This window comes from Pristis pectinata, chromosome 2 (genome assembly GCF_009764475.1).
Source record: "Pristis pectinata isolate sPriPec2 chromosome 2, sPriPec2.1.pri, whole genome shotgun sequence".
Lineage (NCBI taxonomy): Eukaryota > Metazoa > Chordata > Chondrichthyes > Rhinopristiformes > Pristidae > Pristis > Pristis pectinata.
The window spans coordinates 40,757,750-40,776,501 of record NC_067406.1 but is presented as its reverse complement, the minus strand read 5'-3'; the positions used below and the strand labels follow the sequence as shown (position 1 = coordinate 40,776,501).

Genomic DNA, 18,752 nt, shown 5'->3' with positions numbered 1-18,752 from the left:
TTATTAAGGTTTACAGTATATAGTATATGATGGATCCTATTACAGTCTTAGAGTAAAAATCTAAAACTAATAGAATTTATTTAGTGTTTACAGATAATTAAAGTGACGAAGATTACAAACACTTGATTTGATTTGACTTCTGAACAATCTATAAAATTGTAATATATACAATTTGTTTCAGATTTTCCTTAACTTTATTGGAATAATTGAATCGTAATTGGATAATAGGTCAACAATGCCTGTGTAAATCTGTCTTTGCATGCTTTGAACCATCTTTGCACTCATTATTTACAAAGTGGTAAAATTATACCTAGTGATTTGTGAAGCGAGATATATGGGTCTATTACTAGTCTTTAATTTTCAATGCCAAGTGTGTTACTGCAATTTTAAACTGTCATGATACTGTACAAAATCTTCAAGACATTTTTCAAACCAATATGGCAAAAGAAGGTGGTATAAGATATGTAAAAGTACGATGGGTTATAAAATAAAAGACACTGTTGCATCAGCTTTATTTTCAATTTTGATATTTCAAGTACATAACGTTGAACACAATATTCTTTGCATAAACAGACAAGAATCATGGTCCACGGTATGAAGAAATATTAAATTCCTTAAAAATTAACGGGGATAATTGGATCACAGTTTAATTAGCTAAATAGTAGAAGAACATGTAAAAGCACAATTTTCAAATGTGCAACTACACAGAATTATGGAATTAATAATCAGCATTATATGCAGAAATACCAACAATTCCAACCTCATCATAACTCTTGTAATGCTATCTTCTTACTTGAAGAATTTTCATGCATGGCAATTAGGTATACGTTTCTTAATGTACCAGAGAATCTCCCAAAGCAGCAATTCATAGCAAGTTTAAATAGAAAACAATGTTATGAGAATGCATAGTGCATCATCCTGCTGTTCATATGGACCTGGGCTGTTTGTGAAATTCCTTTAAGGCCAAAGTTGTATTGCTTCCTCTGGGTTATGGTACTTGATCTCACCCAACCTTTTGTGAGTCTTGGGAAGCCCCAGCTTGGAACAAACATCTATTCCCAGTTAGTATGACTTCCACAAGATCTGAGAAGGATGTAGTAGATATAATTCCTGAGGTAGTCCAGGAATTTTGCCTAACACAAACTCAAAGGGACTTGGATGAGGGAGTGCTAGCACTCCAACAGGGAAGACTTGCCTGCACCCTTCCTGTGAATTGGTATTTGCCACCTATATTCCCAGAATAAACAGATAAACATTATGTTCCAGTAGTATCAGTGAATATTTGTAAATAGGGCCTATGTTCTTCTGCCTAAATGTTTGAAGGGACCAAATTCAGTTCTCCTGTCTGTTCATGTAGTTAAAAAAGGCAAGAAATGTAACAATAAAGAAGAAATGATCACATGTACTAAATATACTCATGTTAAAATCTAATGACTATAATATAAACATTGCTTTGTGTAAGATACTGATGCAATTTCTTTTTCAGGATGTCTTAAAAGTTGTTGAAATAGCACTTCCACTTTAGATGTAAATATAATTGAAAAGTGGATACCATATAAGTTATACTAAAATGGCTATTTCATAGTCTGACTTTACCCAAAGAATTGATTTATGGACAGTGTCTAAACTAAAGCTTAATTAAAGTTTATTTCAGTTACAAAAGTTCATAATTTGAATACTCGTGTTTTGCTCTATATTTTTATCAAACAATATTCTCCATGCAAGTTAGTTCTAGATTGTAATCTTTTAACCTCTTGTAATGTTGCAAGTATCAAAGTCAAAGTTTTGGCAAAAGTACAAATATGAGCAAACATAATCAAATTCCAATTTGTTCTTCACTTAGCTAATGTACAGTTAATTATTTATTACATTAAGGATTTAAGCATTATGATATGATTCACTGCTAATAATAAAACACTTGAATTATGTCCTTTGCACTTACGGAAGAGGAGCACATGGAGACATTTAGCGCATTTGGCATAAAACATTCTGTTTTTGTCAGGCTTAAAAAAGTCAATGTACAAAATCATTATCTAAAATAAAGAAATTCATGGAATCTTGCCAACCAATAATAACATGTCTTCAGGAAACAGGTATTTTTTTCATCAACTTGAGAGCTGTTTTATTGCATCTCTACTTCTGTACTTTTTGATTTCCTTGTCTGACTTTTATGCTTTTTCCTAATGAAGAGAAAGTATGTATCATATAACATGAAAAAAACTTAGCAGTGATGGTTATATTTAAAATGAAAAGTTCTAAAATTGTCTGTAATTTGAGCACCATGGGGTTGAAATTCCCTTTGCAAATTTTAACGATTAATATGATCACATAAAATTATTTTCTACACTATTTGAACAAAACTATTAATTTATTATGAACCTTTACAATAGCTCACAAAGGAACTTAACAAAAATATGTTAAACAGAGCACTAAAAGTAGAACAAAGGGAAAATCAAACTCCCATGTTAGTTTGCACATTAGAGTCACTTCCAAATATTTAAGGGTCCATTTGCCCTGCAGCTACTAGTTAATTTTCCATCTAGGGATAACCCTATACTGTAATTTTAAGTATCATGTTCAAAAAGGAGCTGTGGAGCTGCCAGAGATGCAAGTAAAGAGTTGTCTCCAAAAAGTTAGAAATTTAATAATTTTCAGGCTTTCCCTTAATACTTTCAGGTCCAGTCCAAATTTCCATCCCTCTCTGTGCTTCATCCATCCAATGTGTTCTCTCTTTTCTTATACATTTACTATTCAAACAATTATTTTCCCCAAATGAAATGATTAAACACTTTAAAATGCAAAGCATTCCGGCACAGGTACCTCTTCACAATTGCTTCTTTTAGAATAGTTAAACAATACTTAGTTTTACATGTTTGAATGTTTACAAATTCTTAATGTTATCAGGTCTGAATAAGGTTGCCATACCTCTGAATCACAAATACAGCGACGAAGGCAATGACAGCAACACCAAAAAGACATCCAAGCACAATTGTAACAGTATCACCTGGAAAATGAAATAACACAAGAAGAGTTATCTCCAGAAATTACGTTATCAGTGAGATACAAAATAATTCACCATACATGTTCCCCTTTTGTTTATTAATAATTATTATTCTATAGGAAGAAAAAAGGCAAATAAACCAATTGTTCAATGCCCTTCTGAGATACTGAGGTACTGCCTGTCTTGGCATGTGGTATCGAAAGGTATCATTACACAATTTTGAAGAAGAAAGGAAAATTCTGCTCAGAGTGGTGGCCATGATTTATGCTCAGCTGCCCTCACTAAAAGTAGATTATCCATTTATCCTCATGTTAGATCTTGCTGTGCAGAACTTGATCCCTCCATTTTGTCCATTATTATCATAATTACATTTAGGAAATAATTTGTTGACAGCCAAACACTTCGGAATGTTCTGAAATAAAGAAAGGCACATGGATAATGGAAGTCTACTGTTGATTTTCCTTGTAATTTTTCTCATTGGAAACGATTGCCTAAAGATTGGTCAGCCTTCTTTATGAGATGTTAGAATTAGTTAAAAATACAAAGATAAAATTACTAAACAGTACAATCAGTTAAATGTGAAATAAAGCAAGTAAAACTATCTCACTGTTGTGGAATGAAATTTGTATTTGGATATATTTTTGGTATTTTTGACTGCATTTGTGATTCAGAATATGAGTCAGCACTGAATGAGCTTCTCTGCTGTTGGACAGTTTTTTAAAAATAGTTTCTTCATTAAATTTTCAGAGGAAAGTAGACATACCACAGAGGAGGAAAATTGCTGGGAACATTCCCTAAATGAAGGACCAACCATATCCGTATTACACTAATCATATTTATTTTCCTCTCTTAATAAATCATAAAAGTCTGAGAAGGAAGGATAACTAGGATAGGCATCCTATGGTATAAAACAAATCTATGTGGAGTAGGAATAAATTTTCTCTCAAGCCTGTTCCATCATGGCTGATCATAACCTCAAGCTCACTTCTCTGCTTTTCTCATACTTGTTGATATCTTCACTCAACAAAAAAATTTTTGGACTGGTCCCCTACGCCCCAATACTAAAGAACAGGTGAGACCAGTGAAATGTTGTTAGTCACTTCAGGAACTTGCCTTTTCTCCCTCTTTAGCCCCATATAATATTTAAAGGAACAATTATGTTTCCCCATGAACCCATAGGAAACATTTCAAAATGCAACATGGATATATATTTTTCCATTTAACAATACCTTCATCTCTCTGTTGATTTGCAATTTCTTCTTCTAAAGAACGTCGACCTTGCCCGATGGGAGCTAAGGGAAAAAAATAATTTCAAAATGAAGTGCACGTGTTTCTTTTTCTCTTTGCTGATATTTTTTTCTAATTTTTAGCCTTGTTACTATTCCCCAATATTGATTAAGTTGAATTTGGCCGAGGAACATTTGGAAGTTGAGAGCCCTTTATTACTGAAATCTTCATTTGCCATTTAAGAGTGGATTTCATTTGGAAAGCTTGTCATGTTCATTTAGAAAGATAATTGTTATAAGACAGAAGTAATTGCATCAATTTCACTGATTTTAATTCAGCTTAAATAAAAATGGACATTTCTATCATAAACTACCATATAATGCCATTCTACGCTATTGTAGAATAATCAATTGCACACCACACCTTAGCTGAACAGTTTAAGATGGCCAAAGGTTAAAATATACTCAAACAGAGAAATAGGCCATTGTCATTACCTGTACCATGTTTCTTGAATTTCAACCACACCTAGGTGATTACTAGTGGCTAGATACTTTTCTGCTTGAAGAGAAGAAAATTGCTAACTAATCAGCTCATCTTGGAAATCATCATAATACTTGCCTAAATCCTACCAGTTCAAAGATTAAGGTAAATAGTTTTTTTCTTATCCTTTTGAAAAGAAGGCATACACAAGTCAATCAAGACATTGAAGATTTATTTGATCATGTAGCATTTTGCTATAAGGTTGTACCAATTCAGGATATTTGTGCCTTGTTCAAACTGAGAAGACATGTTGAACAAGGGGCAGGATGCCTGTTAAGTTGCATGTAAGGCACATAACACATTTGCTTTGCCCGGACCATTTTAATTCCTTGGCCATTTTAGCATTTGATCACCTGTGAAGTCTAGCACTAGAAGTAGAACAAGGGGAATATCAAACTCCATGTTGACTTGCAGATCACTTTCAAATACTTAAGGATCCAGTTGCTACACTTCCCTCCAATTTATCACATGCTTTGAAAAGCAGCCACAGAGGTATATTAAATCACTCCTCCAAACACTCTATCCGTTCAATCCACAGGCAACATTTAAGTTTCCACTGATATGGCATATTAGTCATGCGTCATCTGGCCTAGAATCTGTCATTGAAATCTATAATTAAAGAAATTATAGTTATAATATAATTAAGTGTCTTGTATCCAAATTCATTGATCAGATACTGTATAGACAGGTGAGAAAGCATTTGTGAGGAGGATAAAAATAATCCACAAAAGGATATAGATATGTTGAGTGAATGGATTGGCAGATAGAGTATAATATGAGGAAATGTGAGGTTACACCCCCCCCCCCCCCTTTGGTAGGTAGAATAAAAAATTAGAATATTGAATATATGGAGAAAGACTACAGAATGTCGCTATACAGCAGTGTCCTTGGATATGAAACACAGAAAGCTATCATATGCACATAGCAACTAACTAGAAAAGCCAATGGAATATTGGTCTCTAATGCAGAAAGGATAAGGAGATAGAGTAAAATGAGGGAAGTTTTGTTACAACTGTGAAGGACCACACCTGGAATACTGCATACAGTCTTGGTTTCCTTAGTTAAGAAGAGATATACTTGAATTGGGGCTAGTTCAGAGATGATGCACCAGACTGATTCCTGAGATGAAAGGAATGTCTTATAAAGTAAGGTTGATTAACTTGGGCTTATATTCTTAGAATTTTATAGAATTTTATAATGAGAGGTGATCTTATTGAAATATGTAAAATTCCAAGGGGACTTGTTAAATTAGATGCAGTTTCCCCTGGGTGGGGACAAAGGGGGCAGTAGGGGGAGGTGGTGGCATAGTTTCAGAATAATACATTTTTAACACAGAGGTAAGGATGAATTGCTTCTCTATGGAACCTATGGAATTCTCTTCCACAGACAGCTGAGGAGGCTGAATTATTTAATATATTTAGATGAGGCAGACATATTTTTGGACTAGAAGTGTGTCACAGGTTATGGAAACAGGCAAGAAGCAGGCAGACATAAACAGGCATTGAGACCAAGACCAGATGACCCATGATCAATGTGCCGATTCAGTGGAAACTTGCACCTGTATTGAATGGATAGGGTGTTTGAAGAGTCCAGTCACCTTTTGCAGTCTGCTCTCTGCAGATTATTGAAAGTAGAAAGATCAAGCCCTATTGCAGTGATGATGATTCAGAAGTAGTATTTGCTGGCCCCTCAGGATATAAGTATGTCTGGAACTTTAACCCTTATTTTCTTCCACCAATAAGTCCCAGTTGGAAAATATTTTTAAGTTGTTGTAAAAGAGGCTTATGGCTATACTATTTCAAAGGATGACTATAATACTTTGAATTTATTGCACGTTCATCAGAGCATTTGTGTCTGTCTTCATTATTCACCACACGCTACTAATATTCAATCAAAATGCTTAATAAGGCTCATTAAAAATGTTGAAGTAATTCTATCCATTTATGCTATCTTTGAAAATGGAACAATTCAATGTTTAGTAGGAACGTAAAACATATGAATCTATTCGTCAACCTTAGCACTGCCAAAATCAAAATATGACAATTTACCACATAGATTCCGACAGTCCAACTTGTTCTCGAATCGGTTTCCATTCCCATGACATCCACTGAAGAAGAATGTATCACAGTCACCGGTTTCCACATCGTAGTACCACCTCAGTATCATGGCACGGCAATCTCCCCGTTCTTTTTGCAGTTGACATGCTGCAGCTGCCAAAAAAGTAAAATATGTCTAGATTCCTGACTGGAAAGAAAACTTCAACCATATTGGTTTTACTATTTTCTGAAAACATTTTTAAAAATACCAAATAATGATTCTTAAAGCATAATGAAATTTGAAAATTTTGGTGGTGGAAGCTGTTATTTTTTTTGTCTTTACTGACAACTGTCCAACAAGCATGAGGGATTTACAGATCTGGCATCTTCTTTATCATTCCAGTTGCCCAGCACCAGCACTACAAACTACCTTTTCAACAATGATGCATACAGAAAAAGTAAAAGACCCCAAAGGCTTCTTTTCATTTTGCAAGCTCTACAAATCCTAGGCTGGTCTGGAAAGTTAGAACACATGATGGTGGAGATTTGTTTTCAGATTGGAAGCTTGTGACCAGTGGTCTGCCACAAGGATCAGTGCTGGGTCCTTTGTTATTCATCATATAAATGACTTGGATGAGAATGTTGGTGGCATGACTAGTAGATATGCAGGTGACACCAAAATTGGTGGTATAGTGGACCATGAAGAAGGTTATCTAAGGTCACAACAGGACACAGATCAATTGGGAAAGTGAGCAAAGGAACGGCAGATAGAATTTCACATGTACAAGTGCGAAATGATGCATTTTGGGAGTTAAACCAGGGCAGGACATAAACAGCAAATGGCAGAGCACCAGGGTGTGTTGCTGAACAGAGAGACCTTGGAGAACAAGCACATAGTTCCCTAAAAGTGGCAACACAAGTGGAGAGGGTGGTGAGGAAGGTAAATGGCATGCTTGTCTTCAGCAGCCAAGGCATTGAGTATAAACGTTGGGACATCATGTTACAGATGCACAAAACATTGGTTAGGCCACACTGGATTTGGGGCTTGAGTTATCAGGAAAGATTGGATGGCCTAGCTCTGTTTTTGCTGGAATAAAGTAGGCACGAGATGACATGATAGAGGTGTATAAAATTCTGAGAGGCATAGATAAGGTTGATAGTCAGTTTCCCATGGTAGGGATGTCTAAAACTAGTGTGCATAGGTTTAAGGAGAGAGGAAAGAGATTTTAAGAGGGTCTAAGGGGTAAAATTTTCACACAAAGAGTAGCTGTTATCTGGAATGAGCTGCCAGAGGAGATGGTGGAGGCAGGAAGAGTAACAATATTTAAGAGGCATCCGGACAGGAACTGGAATGAGCAGGGCATAGAGGATATGGAATTAGTGAAAGCAAGTGGGATTAGTATAGATAGGTATGACGGTCAGCAGAGACATAGTGGGCCAAAGTATCTGTTTCTATTCTGTACAACTCTATTACTCTACAAATTCAGCGTTTATAGGAATAACTAATATTCAAAATGCAACTGATAGTTAACGTACCCACATAAACTTTTAATAATTTTATAAATTCTTCTCAATTTTAATTTGATTATTTTCAATCAACAATAGTATTAAAATAATCCATAAAGGTACTTGTTACATTTTTGAAACAACAGCATCAATCATCATTTCTTTCCCATAATTTTCAAAATTATGTGATAATAAAAGGATTGAATTTCCGTGGGTTTTTTCCAATTATCCATTGTAACATCAGAGAAAAATCCATGGAAATTAAACATAATTCCAATAGTATAGGTTTTTTAATAAGTTTTTTTAAGAAATAAGCTTGGCTTTAAAATAAAACCTCATCAACATTGTGATATCTATTTTAAACAGAATTGAAGGTAAGGTGTCTTTGTGATGTAGTGCAAAATGTTTGACAGCAAATCGGCAATCTGTTTCCCATCTCTGTTTATTTTCATTTTCATTTTCTTCATATACTTTAAAAGTGTTTTCATATATTTTAAATAAGAGGCATAGATCGAGTGGACAGTCAGAGACTTTTTCCCAGGGCGACAATGGCTAACACGAGGGGACATAATTTTAAGGTGATTGGAGGAAGGTATAAGGGGATGTCAGGGGTAAGTTTTTTTACACAGAGAGTGGTGGGTGCATGGAACGCACTGCCAGCCGAGGTTGTGGGGGCAGATACATTAGGGACATTTTAGAGACTCTTAGACATATGAATGACAGAGAAATGGGGGGCTATGTGGGAGGGAAGGGTTAGATAGATCTTACAGCAGGATAAAATGTTGGCTCAACATTGTGGGCCAAAGGGCCTGTACTGTGCTGTAATGTTCTATGTTCTATGTTAGTAATTTGTTTGTGGTTCACTGTTTCCAATCCCTTTTGCATCTCCTCAGTCTGATAGTTCATAATTTGGTATTTCTGATGCAGGAGTGCTACTTAGGCTATGTGAATCCAGCATTCTTCCTATAAGGTTGTATGAAGGACAATCATTATAATTTTGAAAATATATTCTACTTAAATTGAGACAGTTTTGACTTTTGTTACTTATTTTACATCTATAATTCATGTGTTGGACTTGGAAAGCAACACAAATTATTTACCATTCCAACCTTGTAATATTTTGATTTGGCATCAAAATTGCTAAGATGAAACATACAATTACATCAGGTAAACTGTATTTTATCTTAAGTTTTTTCTAGAAAATCATGCTTACATATTAAAAATTATAGATAGTTCAAAATAGTCAAAAACTTTTGTTTGTTACCCTTTCACTTAAAAATTAAACCTTATTTAGTAATTCCAAAACAAACATCACTGTAAGTGATAAACTTACCTCCATCCGGAAATAGTTGATGGTATTTGGGAGAGCAAGTTTTCAAACACTGCGTCTCATTGGAAAATCTGTTTCTGTTGCCTCCTACCCCATTATAGACAAATGGATGGCATTTGTCTTCATCTTTGCTATAGAACCATTCAATATTCCTTAATTTAGGATCTGTTATCTCTCCAGGATCCTTTGCTTCCATGCAAATTTCAGCTGTGATCGGAAAAACATGAATGTCCGTTAGCAGCTAATAATGACAGTTTGTCACTTCTTGGTCACAAGTTAACAGAGTTTGAAAAGAAGAACTTGCATTTTTACTAGTAGTGCCTCATTATGTCTTAAACAAAGCTCATTACCTCATCTCACTCTACTTTCTCCAAAAAGCAGTTCATTCTGTCTCCAAATTCTTGTTCTCTTAACCTCACACCCACTGTCTTACTCTCTAGTTTCTTTGACCATATAGTTGCCTTTTGGATTACACCCACCTCTCTGGGAACTCACAATTTAAAGCTCAACACTTAGTCTATCCCTCTGCTGCATCAAAACAACTTAAATCAAAGCATACATGTCATTCTCTGGTGCATTATAAACTCTCTTCCAGTCTCTTCCACTTTATCCACAACACAGCCTTTAGCATGTTTGATCAGACCATCTTAACCAATGCCTGTCTATTCTCCAGTTCACTCTCATCAGTCATAACCAAAGTCAAATATCTCTTATTGTCACTATAGAAGTTTCGTGAATTAGCTGTTACTTTTCACCATTACAGTAGTAAATTCATTGTACCTCATTGGCTGCAAAGTCATTTAGATTATACTGAGAGAGTGAAAGATGCTATATAATGGCAAAGTTGTTTCCTTCTGGCCAAAGAGGGAAAGAACAAACATAGCCATGATGACTTCTTATAAATCTCAAGAGTATAGATGTAAATTTCCTTTTTCAACTGCTCATGCATTTCCACCTTTGATGGAGACAAGAAATATTCTGGGAAGTTGGGCTCAGAATCATCTGCATACATAAAATACGCTCAAATAATAATACAACCATTCAACAATTCCTATGTTTGAAGTCGACCATGAATGCTATAGACACGAGTATTTATTTAATTATTATTTTTGCTCATTTTACTTTTTGGGGGGGGGAATGTTTTGTAGCGAACTATTTCATCAAGGACTGAGTTCCCATTTAGTCATTTAGTCATAGATCTCCTGTGTTGAAGATTCAATATCTCCTGATGGTATGTGGTTCAACAGGTCACAAGTATCTTACTTCTCTACATGTGTGAAAGTATACAGAACAGAAAACAAATAGTTCACTGGCATCATACGATGTCCAAGGTCCAACCATCTTAAACTGTCTTATCAATGATTCTTAGATTTTTGAACATTTAGGAAAACAAGGAATGTAGGGTCAGTGCATGAAAAAAATCATCTATGATCTTATTGAATGGGGGAGCAGGCATGAGGGGTTAAATGGCCCACTCTTGCTTATGTCCTTACATTCTCTTTATCAGAACTGGAAGTTGGGATGTTTGCTGATGTTTGTCCAGTGTGCAGTTCCACTTGCTTTATTTTCTCATTTAATAAAACAGTCTGTGTTCTCATGCTCCAAAACCTGGACAACATTCAGATATGGACAGATGTGCCACATGACTACTAGGCAGTATTCATCTCCAATAACAGTAAGCCTAACCCCATCCCCTAGACAAGCAGCAAAATTAACATTGTCAAACCCTTTAACATTAACATTCTTGGAGTCACCATTGACCAAAAATTTCACTTGTCCCATCACACAAGTAATATGGTTAAAAAAAAAGCAGATAGGAGACTGGTTATTCTGTGGCAAATGCCTCGCCTTCTAATTTCCCATCACCTAGAAGACATAAATCAGGAGTGGGATGAAATACTCTCCACTTGCCTGAATCTGTGTAGCTCCATTAATGATCAAGAAGTTCCATGCCATTCAGGGCAAAGCAATCTGCTTGATTGGCACACTATCTACCACCCTGAACGTTAATTCACTCCAGAATCAGTCTATTGTACCTGTAGTCTGTACGATCCACAATTTGTCACCACCAACCCATCAAGACTACTTCAACACCATCTCCAAAACCCATATCCTTTATAATCTAAAAGGACATCATACAGGACAACACAAGCTGCTTGATTGGCATTCACTGCATTCTCCACCACTACTAACTACCTGCCATAATGGCCAAAAAACGGGACAGGGAAGTTCAACCCTGCAAATTCTTCTCTAAAACATATATCATCCTGACATGGCTTCACTGGGTCAACATGCTAGACCTCCTTATCTAACAGCTCTTCATCTCAAAACTGGCGAGGTTTAAGGAGGCATTTCACCATTACCTTCTCCAGGGCTTTTTGAGATGAACATTAATTGCTCATCTTGCCAGTAATGCCACCATCTCATAGGATCATTATAAAAGTGCTTTGTAAATGCAAACCAAAATATATCAAGAGATGTCATGAGCCAAACATTATAGGCTGAAGGACCTGTTCCTGTGCTGTACTGTTCTAGGTTCTATCAACTAATGAACCATTTATACCCCTCTGGAAGTAAATTCTATTACTTAGTTTGCCATTTTATGGCATTGTTAACCTCTGCCATTATTTTTAGATTTTTTATTCACTTTTTTATTTGTTCATGGGTTGTGAATATCAGTGGTGATGCTGCCATTAATTGTCCAAGACTAAATGCCCATGAACTGACAGGCTGTTACAAGTCAACTACCTTATTGGGTCTAGAGTCACATATAGGACAGGCTTGGTAAAGAGAACAGATTTCCTTCCCTGAAGGACATTCATGAACTTAATTTGTTTTCACAACAATCCGATAGATTCATGCTCACTATTACTGAGACTACTAATTTTAAAATTTAATTTGCTTTATTACTTGAATTTAAATCTTCCGCTGCCAGTGATGGGATTCCAACTCATGCCTCTGGGTCATAGTCATCGTGTACATCCATTGCCAACCTTTTTGCCCATCTACACTAATCCCAATTGTCTGCATTAGGACTGCATCCTTCTATGCCTCACTTATTTAAGTGTCTGTCTAAATACCTCTTAAACCTAATAATTGTATCCAACTTCACCATATCTTCTGGCAGTGTATTCCAGATAGCAAACACTCATTGTGTAAAAAAATTACTCCTCAGATCCTCCTTAAACCTTCCTCTCACCCTAAACCTACACCTTCTTGTTTTTGATACCTCTGGTTGCCAGTCCACTAATGTAACCACTGCACTACTATACCTCAAAGTGTGTTCTAGGCTCTCAGATTACTTATTTTTCTGATATAGATTCATATTTTCTAAGAAATTTGTCATTTTTATTAAAATTTAACAATGCACACTCTGCTGAGTTCTGACAATCTTCAAATGTTCTCTATTTCTCTTTCCACAGATGTTGTGAGACTTCTGAGCGTTTTCAGCATTTTTGTTTTATTTCTGATTTCCAGCCTTATTTCATTTTCACACTAATGTTGAAGTTCATTTGTCAGTTATGTCCCTATTCTGCAGGTGTATTCTTGTAGTTTATTCTAGCCTTCCTCAGTACCTATTATTTCCTCTCCCAACCAACATTGTGTTATCCACAAATATAACATTTGTATTTTAGATTCCACAGTCTCAGCCATTAGTATAAATTGATCTGGACAGATGCCCTGTGAGATTTCACTTTCCAACTTCTGCTATTAGAAGTGATAATAGTGATAAAAAAACATATTAGTTAAACTCAGCCAAATCGGACCATTGATGAATATTGGATACTTTCGGTTCAATTCCAGATTGAAAGGAGACGTTTGTCCACTGTGTATCAGACAAATCTCATTATTGATTCCTTGTGTGTGCAATGTTAGACAATCTAAACTGGGATATCAATTACTATAATTATAGAGGGCCTTAATGTGAAAGCACCTGGAGTTTTATGTACAGTTTTGGTATCCTTTTGACAAAGAGGGAGTGCAGCAAAGATTTATTAGACTGGATCCAGGAATAGCATGCTTGCTTTATGAGGAGAGATGTGTTTAGAAGAATGAGAGGCAATCTCAATGAAACTTATAAAATCCCTACAGGGACCAACAGGTTGGATGCAGGGAGAATGTTTCCCCAAAGAGTCTAGAATCAAGGATCACAGTCACAGAATCAGGAATAGGCCATTTCAGAGTAAGATGAATTCTCTATTGCAAAGGGTTTTGGAAGCTCAGTCAAAATCAAAATTGATAGATTTCTGACATTTAAGGAAATCAAAGGATATGGGGATAAGTGCAGGGAAATGGCATTAAGGTGGAAAATCAGCCATGATCCTGATGAATTGTGGCACAGGTTCAAAGGCCAAATGGCCGACTTCTGCTCCTATTTTTTCTGTCTTATTTCCTGTTTCAAATTTCGACAGATCTCAGCCATTCCAGCAGCTTTGATCTACCATATCCTGCTTAAAGGTTGATCATGTCGATACCATTTAAGGATACAGATAAGCTTGATAGAAGAGGCTACACGCCCCCCCCCCCCCCACCCTACAAACCAATCCCTTCCATGCATTTTAGGTGAATACTACACTGATTGTGCTGGTTCAATGGAAAATTATGTGATATTTTCTCATCTGTAAATTTTCTAAAAATACTTCTGGTAAATTCTGAACTCACCCAGATAAGGGGCATTAACCTAGAAACTGATTTTTTTTTCTTCATTTGTACTCCTACTGTTAACACTCCAGTAGAGCTTTCTATCATTTTATTCTTCCAGGTTTTTGTCACAGTTTGTTAAGACTGTAAGTAAGTGTCCAACTACTTGGTATTAAATTAAACATGAGTAATATAACATGGAACAATATGACATTTTCCCCACACGTACCAATACATGGTCTCTTTGAGTGACATTGTCAAATTAGGGAGAGTTGTGTTGTGTACAACCATTGTCAGCAAAACCCTGCTTAATATGACAATGTCACCCAAAGAGGTCATGGATTGGTGGATGTAGGGAAAATGTCATATTGTTCCAGGCTACATATGCCCAGCTGAATTCATTAGAAGCCTGTTTGTTACTGTGTAGTCACATTCCACAAATGGAACAGAACTTGCAATAGTATAAAACTGGAGAGGGCAAGTCAGGAGCCAGTTTTATATCTCCTAATTATTATTTCCATGAAAACAAGAACCACCTGAAAGACTTCTCAAAGTCAAAGTCATTTCAATCAATAGAGCTCCTGAGGCATAGTTTGAATAATAACTCAGGCACCTGATGGCCCCATCTCATCATCAGTTAAAGTCCAGTGCACCAGGTTTCGAAGATATCTCCCATCTAAATACTGACCAGGCCTGAGTCTGTTTAGCTATGAGATCATTCGGGATCTCACATGTTCAACCAGTACCAACATGTCAACAAGCAATTAAAGAAACTGCACTTTTGTCATATTAGCCTATGTTAAATTCAATACCAGTTCCTTGCAAAGGTAGGTCAAGTTTGTTGCATCCTCACTCCCTCCACAGAGTTTTGCACTAATTGTCCCCTTATCCCACAGCAGACAACATGTGGTGTATATCACACTGTTTAGATTGAGACCTTTGTCCTCTTTTACAACAAATTATGGTATACACTAATTGAGCTGTGGACAAAAATGCATTTTTATAGAACTTAGTTTGGATATAGAAATCTTTCATGGATTTTAATATATCCAGTACAATCATATCAAGTATTTTTTTTACAAAGTGCTGTTTCGCAAGAATGTTCAGAATGTTTTCTTTCACAAGTACTTTTTTTTGCTTATGGAAAATAATTACATGTACTTGCAAAATTCATCCTCTCCATGGCAGTATTTAGCTTTCCTTTCGTACGGTGCTCCTGCTCCTGAACAAAGCTGGTGTGTCCATTTTAAGATTGTTAATTTTATAATAGATTTGTTGAAAAAAAAATTGGAATAAAGATATTAGATCACTAAAATTTCAATTCTTTGTTAGCATTTATGAAATATTTAGGCTAATAATGCCCATAGAAACTTAAGAAATAAAAGTAGAAGTAAACCATATGTCCCTCAGCCATTAAAGCCATCTGGGATTGGATCATATTACTGAAGTGAGAATATCTGGGTTAAGAGAGTAAAACTATTCACTTTCTATTTTCCCCTTCTTATATTCCTTCCTTCATGCCCAATGCACATGTTGACCATCTTACCTCAAGTTTCTCCACTGTTACTATGAAACTGGGTAGAAAAGAAGCAGAAGAACAGACTGGTATAATTCAGTCAACATATTCTCACCCTCTCTTTGAGATGAATTGCCTGCCCTACACAAACCCACCTCTCCTTTCACCACCACATATCCAATTCCAACATTCACCCCAACCTCCTTCTTTGGCAACAATAAGGTTTTAAAGAATGAGTAGTGAGAGGCTATAATTGAGAACACAATGCTGATCAATTTAAAATTCTACCTATGTTCCTTCACACCACTTTCCCTCTTAGCCCTACTCCTCGGCAACTACATCATTTTAAAGTATGAATATTAAAAGCCCATTGAGAGACCATGACTATGCTCAGCCACAGGAAACAATGAAGACAGAAGTCGTTGGTGTTTTTAAGAAAAAGTTGAATAAATATTTGATAAATAAGAGGATAAATAGCCATGGTAGGTAGAAGAGCATGGCCCTGGGAGTTCACAATGATCCAGCAAAGAGCCAACAGAGGAAAGATTAGCTGAAAGCTTCTAAGGCAGATGAGGACAAAGAGGATCTGCACCTTCCTCATTCCAAGTAATGTATTTACCTTTTAGCTATGTTTCACTGGCACCAAACAAGTTTACGTTAAACATAATTGTTGCATTTAAACAAAAAAATTCTATTTTTTATACTTCAGTTAAACGTAAAAGCTCCAATTCGTTGAGGGAATCAAATCTAATTCATTCCCTAATCCTACAATTAGTCAACTCTGTTCAAACATCAGAGAATTTTTTATTCATCATTAATAGATACCTGTGAATTGGTTGAATTGTGTTGAGAAAATTATTTGTCATTTAATTGGTGATTTAACATATAATTAGTTTTAAAGGCAGCATTGATGTCATTTAAAAAGTAAAAAAGAAAGATGTTGCATTTATGCAGTGCCTTCCCGGCTCTTAACCTGTTCCAAAATACTTTACAGTCAACAACGTCTTTTGAAGTGTAGTCGCTTTGTAAGCTATGAAAGGCAGTAGCCATTTTGCAAAGATTAAATCCTCAAAGACATCAAAGAGATAATAACCAGGTAATATTTTTAAGTGCCGTTTCCACTTATCAAATTATTTATAAGAATATCCTTTTGCTGCAAATAAAAACAAAAAAAAACCCAAATAAAAAAATCATGCCTCTCAGCCTTCCTCATATGAACAACCTAAACTACTACCATGGGCTTCATATGGATGGCTAGTACGCATCTGCCATTTTATTTAAGTATAGACATCGTTTGCTGATATTGAAACATACATTGCCTTCCAACAGAAATTCATAATGTTCAGCATTTTGAAGTAATATAAACCTTTACATGACTGCAAGAATTTTATTAATTTATAATTATGTAGATTTAAATTACAATTGTATAATCTGGCAAATCATTGATTAACGAGAAAGTATCATGTTTAAAGTGATATTTTTATAAACTGTAAAATGGAAGTCTATCTTTAAACTGTAATATTATATCTCTAGTGCAATTCTATACAAAAGAGAACATTTTGACTTACTGTTTTCATCAGCTGTGACCCTCAAGTTAAAAACAGCAATGTAGATTCCCAAGTATAAAACTATCCTCCTCATCTCTGCGGTTTGGAACTTCATCTAGAATATAAATTGACAAGAACTTGTGCAGGTGTCCAGCACTCAACGGATTAATGCTTTCACGAATACTTGTATCCAATTTGAAAACTGCCTTTAGCCTATCGATTTTATAACATATTTTATGATTTAATGGCAGTTTCAACAAAACCAACCCTTTGGACTCTCCAGCAATAAAATGATGCATGACAACACATACAGATAGTAACCAAGCAACTATTGATCTGAACAGTTTAGTGTCACTCACAAATCAAACTTTTACCTCTGTTATATACTACATCTTTGTGAGCGGGAACCTCAACTTAACACCTACTGAATGCAGACTAAAAATGTCATGTAGTGGCCCCTGTACCAATCTGAATTCCTAGTCCTGGTAGAAAATTATCATTGCAAAAATATTAGTTTTGTCATCATCCTTTCTGGACTGAAACATGTAAGGTGGTATCAGTGCATTGCTTTTGTGCATCATCATATGACTAACAAGAAGAAAGATAATTTCCCAAAGTATCATTGCATTTCTCATAATTATTTTATTGGTTTCAAATGATCAAACCAGATGTTTAGATAAGGTAGATCTCCCAGATTATCTTGCTTTATCCATTTGGAATAACCCAATACTCCACACATTGTTACATATGAATTAGGTCACTCAGCCCCATGAACCGGCTCCACCATTTAATAAAATCATGGCTGATCCAACTAAAACCTCAGCTCCACATTCCCATCTACCTATGGTGACCTTTCAGCTTCTTGTTTACCAAGTATCTATCTAACTCTGTCATTAAAATATTCAAAGACAATCACCCTTTGAGGAGGAGAATTCAGAAGACTTATGACCCTCTGAGAGCAAAAAATTTCACCTCATCTCTGTCTTGTAAGCACCCCCTTTAGTTTTAAATGGTGACCCCTGGTTTTAGATTCTCCACAAGAGAAGATGTGGAATCTTCTCCACATCCACTCTGTCAAGACCCCTTAGAATCTTGCATGTTACATCTACATATACTTTAAATGTCTTTATCTAGAATTGGATTCCAAATGATGTTTAATGTGTGCATGCAGCAACTCCTAATATCAGTCCTACAGTTACCTTTCATTAAATTGTAAATATGTCCCTTTGACCTAACCAAAAATAACATTCCAAATTACCACTTCCATCTTCTTATCTATCTCATCTGCCTTGATAGTGTCACTCTTCAGATATCTGTTCAAACTGAAAACCCTACATTTCACCAGGCTTTTCTTATAACTCAGCGCCAAAGCATCAGACCTGTAACTTTTCTCTGCATTGCCTGAATG

General features: G+C 35.7%; 1 protein-coding gene across 1 annotated transcript; it reads right to left on the bottom strand.

Moving 5' to 3' along the window:
• Positions 1-495: 495 nt before the first annotated feature.
• Positions 496-17,617, bottom strand: wu:fb59d01 (uncharacterized protein LOC322379 homolog). Its single transcript, XM_052045524.1, has 6 exons — positions 17,366-17,617; positions 9,644-9,847; positions 6,817-6,978; positions 4,231-4,293; positions 2,926-3,004; positions 496-2,180 (listed from the first exon to the last, which is right to left on the bottom strand). The coding sequence occupies exons 1-6, from the start codon at positions 17,457-17,459 to the stop codon at positions 2,123-2,125; spliced, it is 660 nt and encodes a 219-aa protein (XP_051901484.1). The 5' UTR covers positions 17,460-17,617; the 3' UTR covers positions 496-2,122.
• Between the last annotated feature and the right edge of the window lie 1,135 nt (positions 17,618-18,752).

Excerpts from the sequence above, each read along its gene's own strand:
- wu:fb59d01 (XM_052045524.1), bottom strand. The coding sequence starts at position 17,459 with ATGAAGTTCCAAACCGCAGAGATGAGGAGGATAGTTTTATACTTGGGA. Across the intron at positions 9,848-17,365 it reads GGTCACAGCTGATGAAAACA|CTGAAATTTGCATGGAAGCA; the intron begins GTAAGTCAAAAT and ends TTCCGATCACAG. Across the intron at positions 3,005-4,230 it reads AAATCAACAGAGAGATGAAG|GTGATACTGTTACAATTGTG; the intron begins GTATTGTTAAAT and ends TTCATTTTCCAG.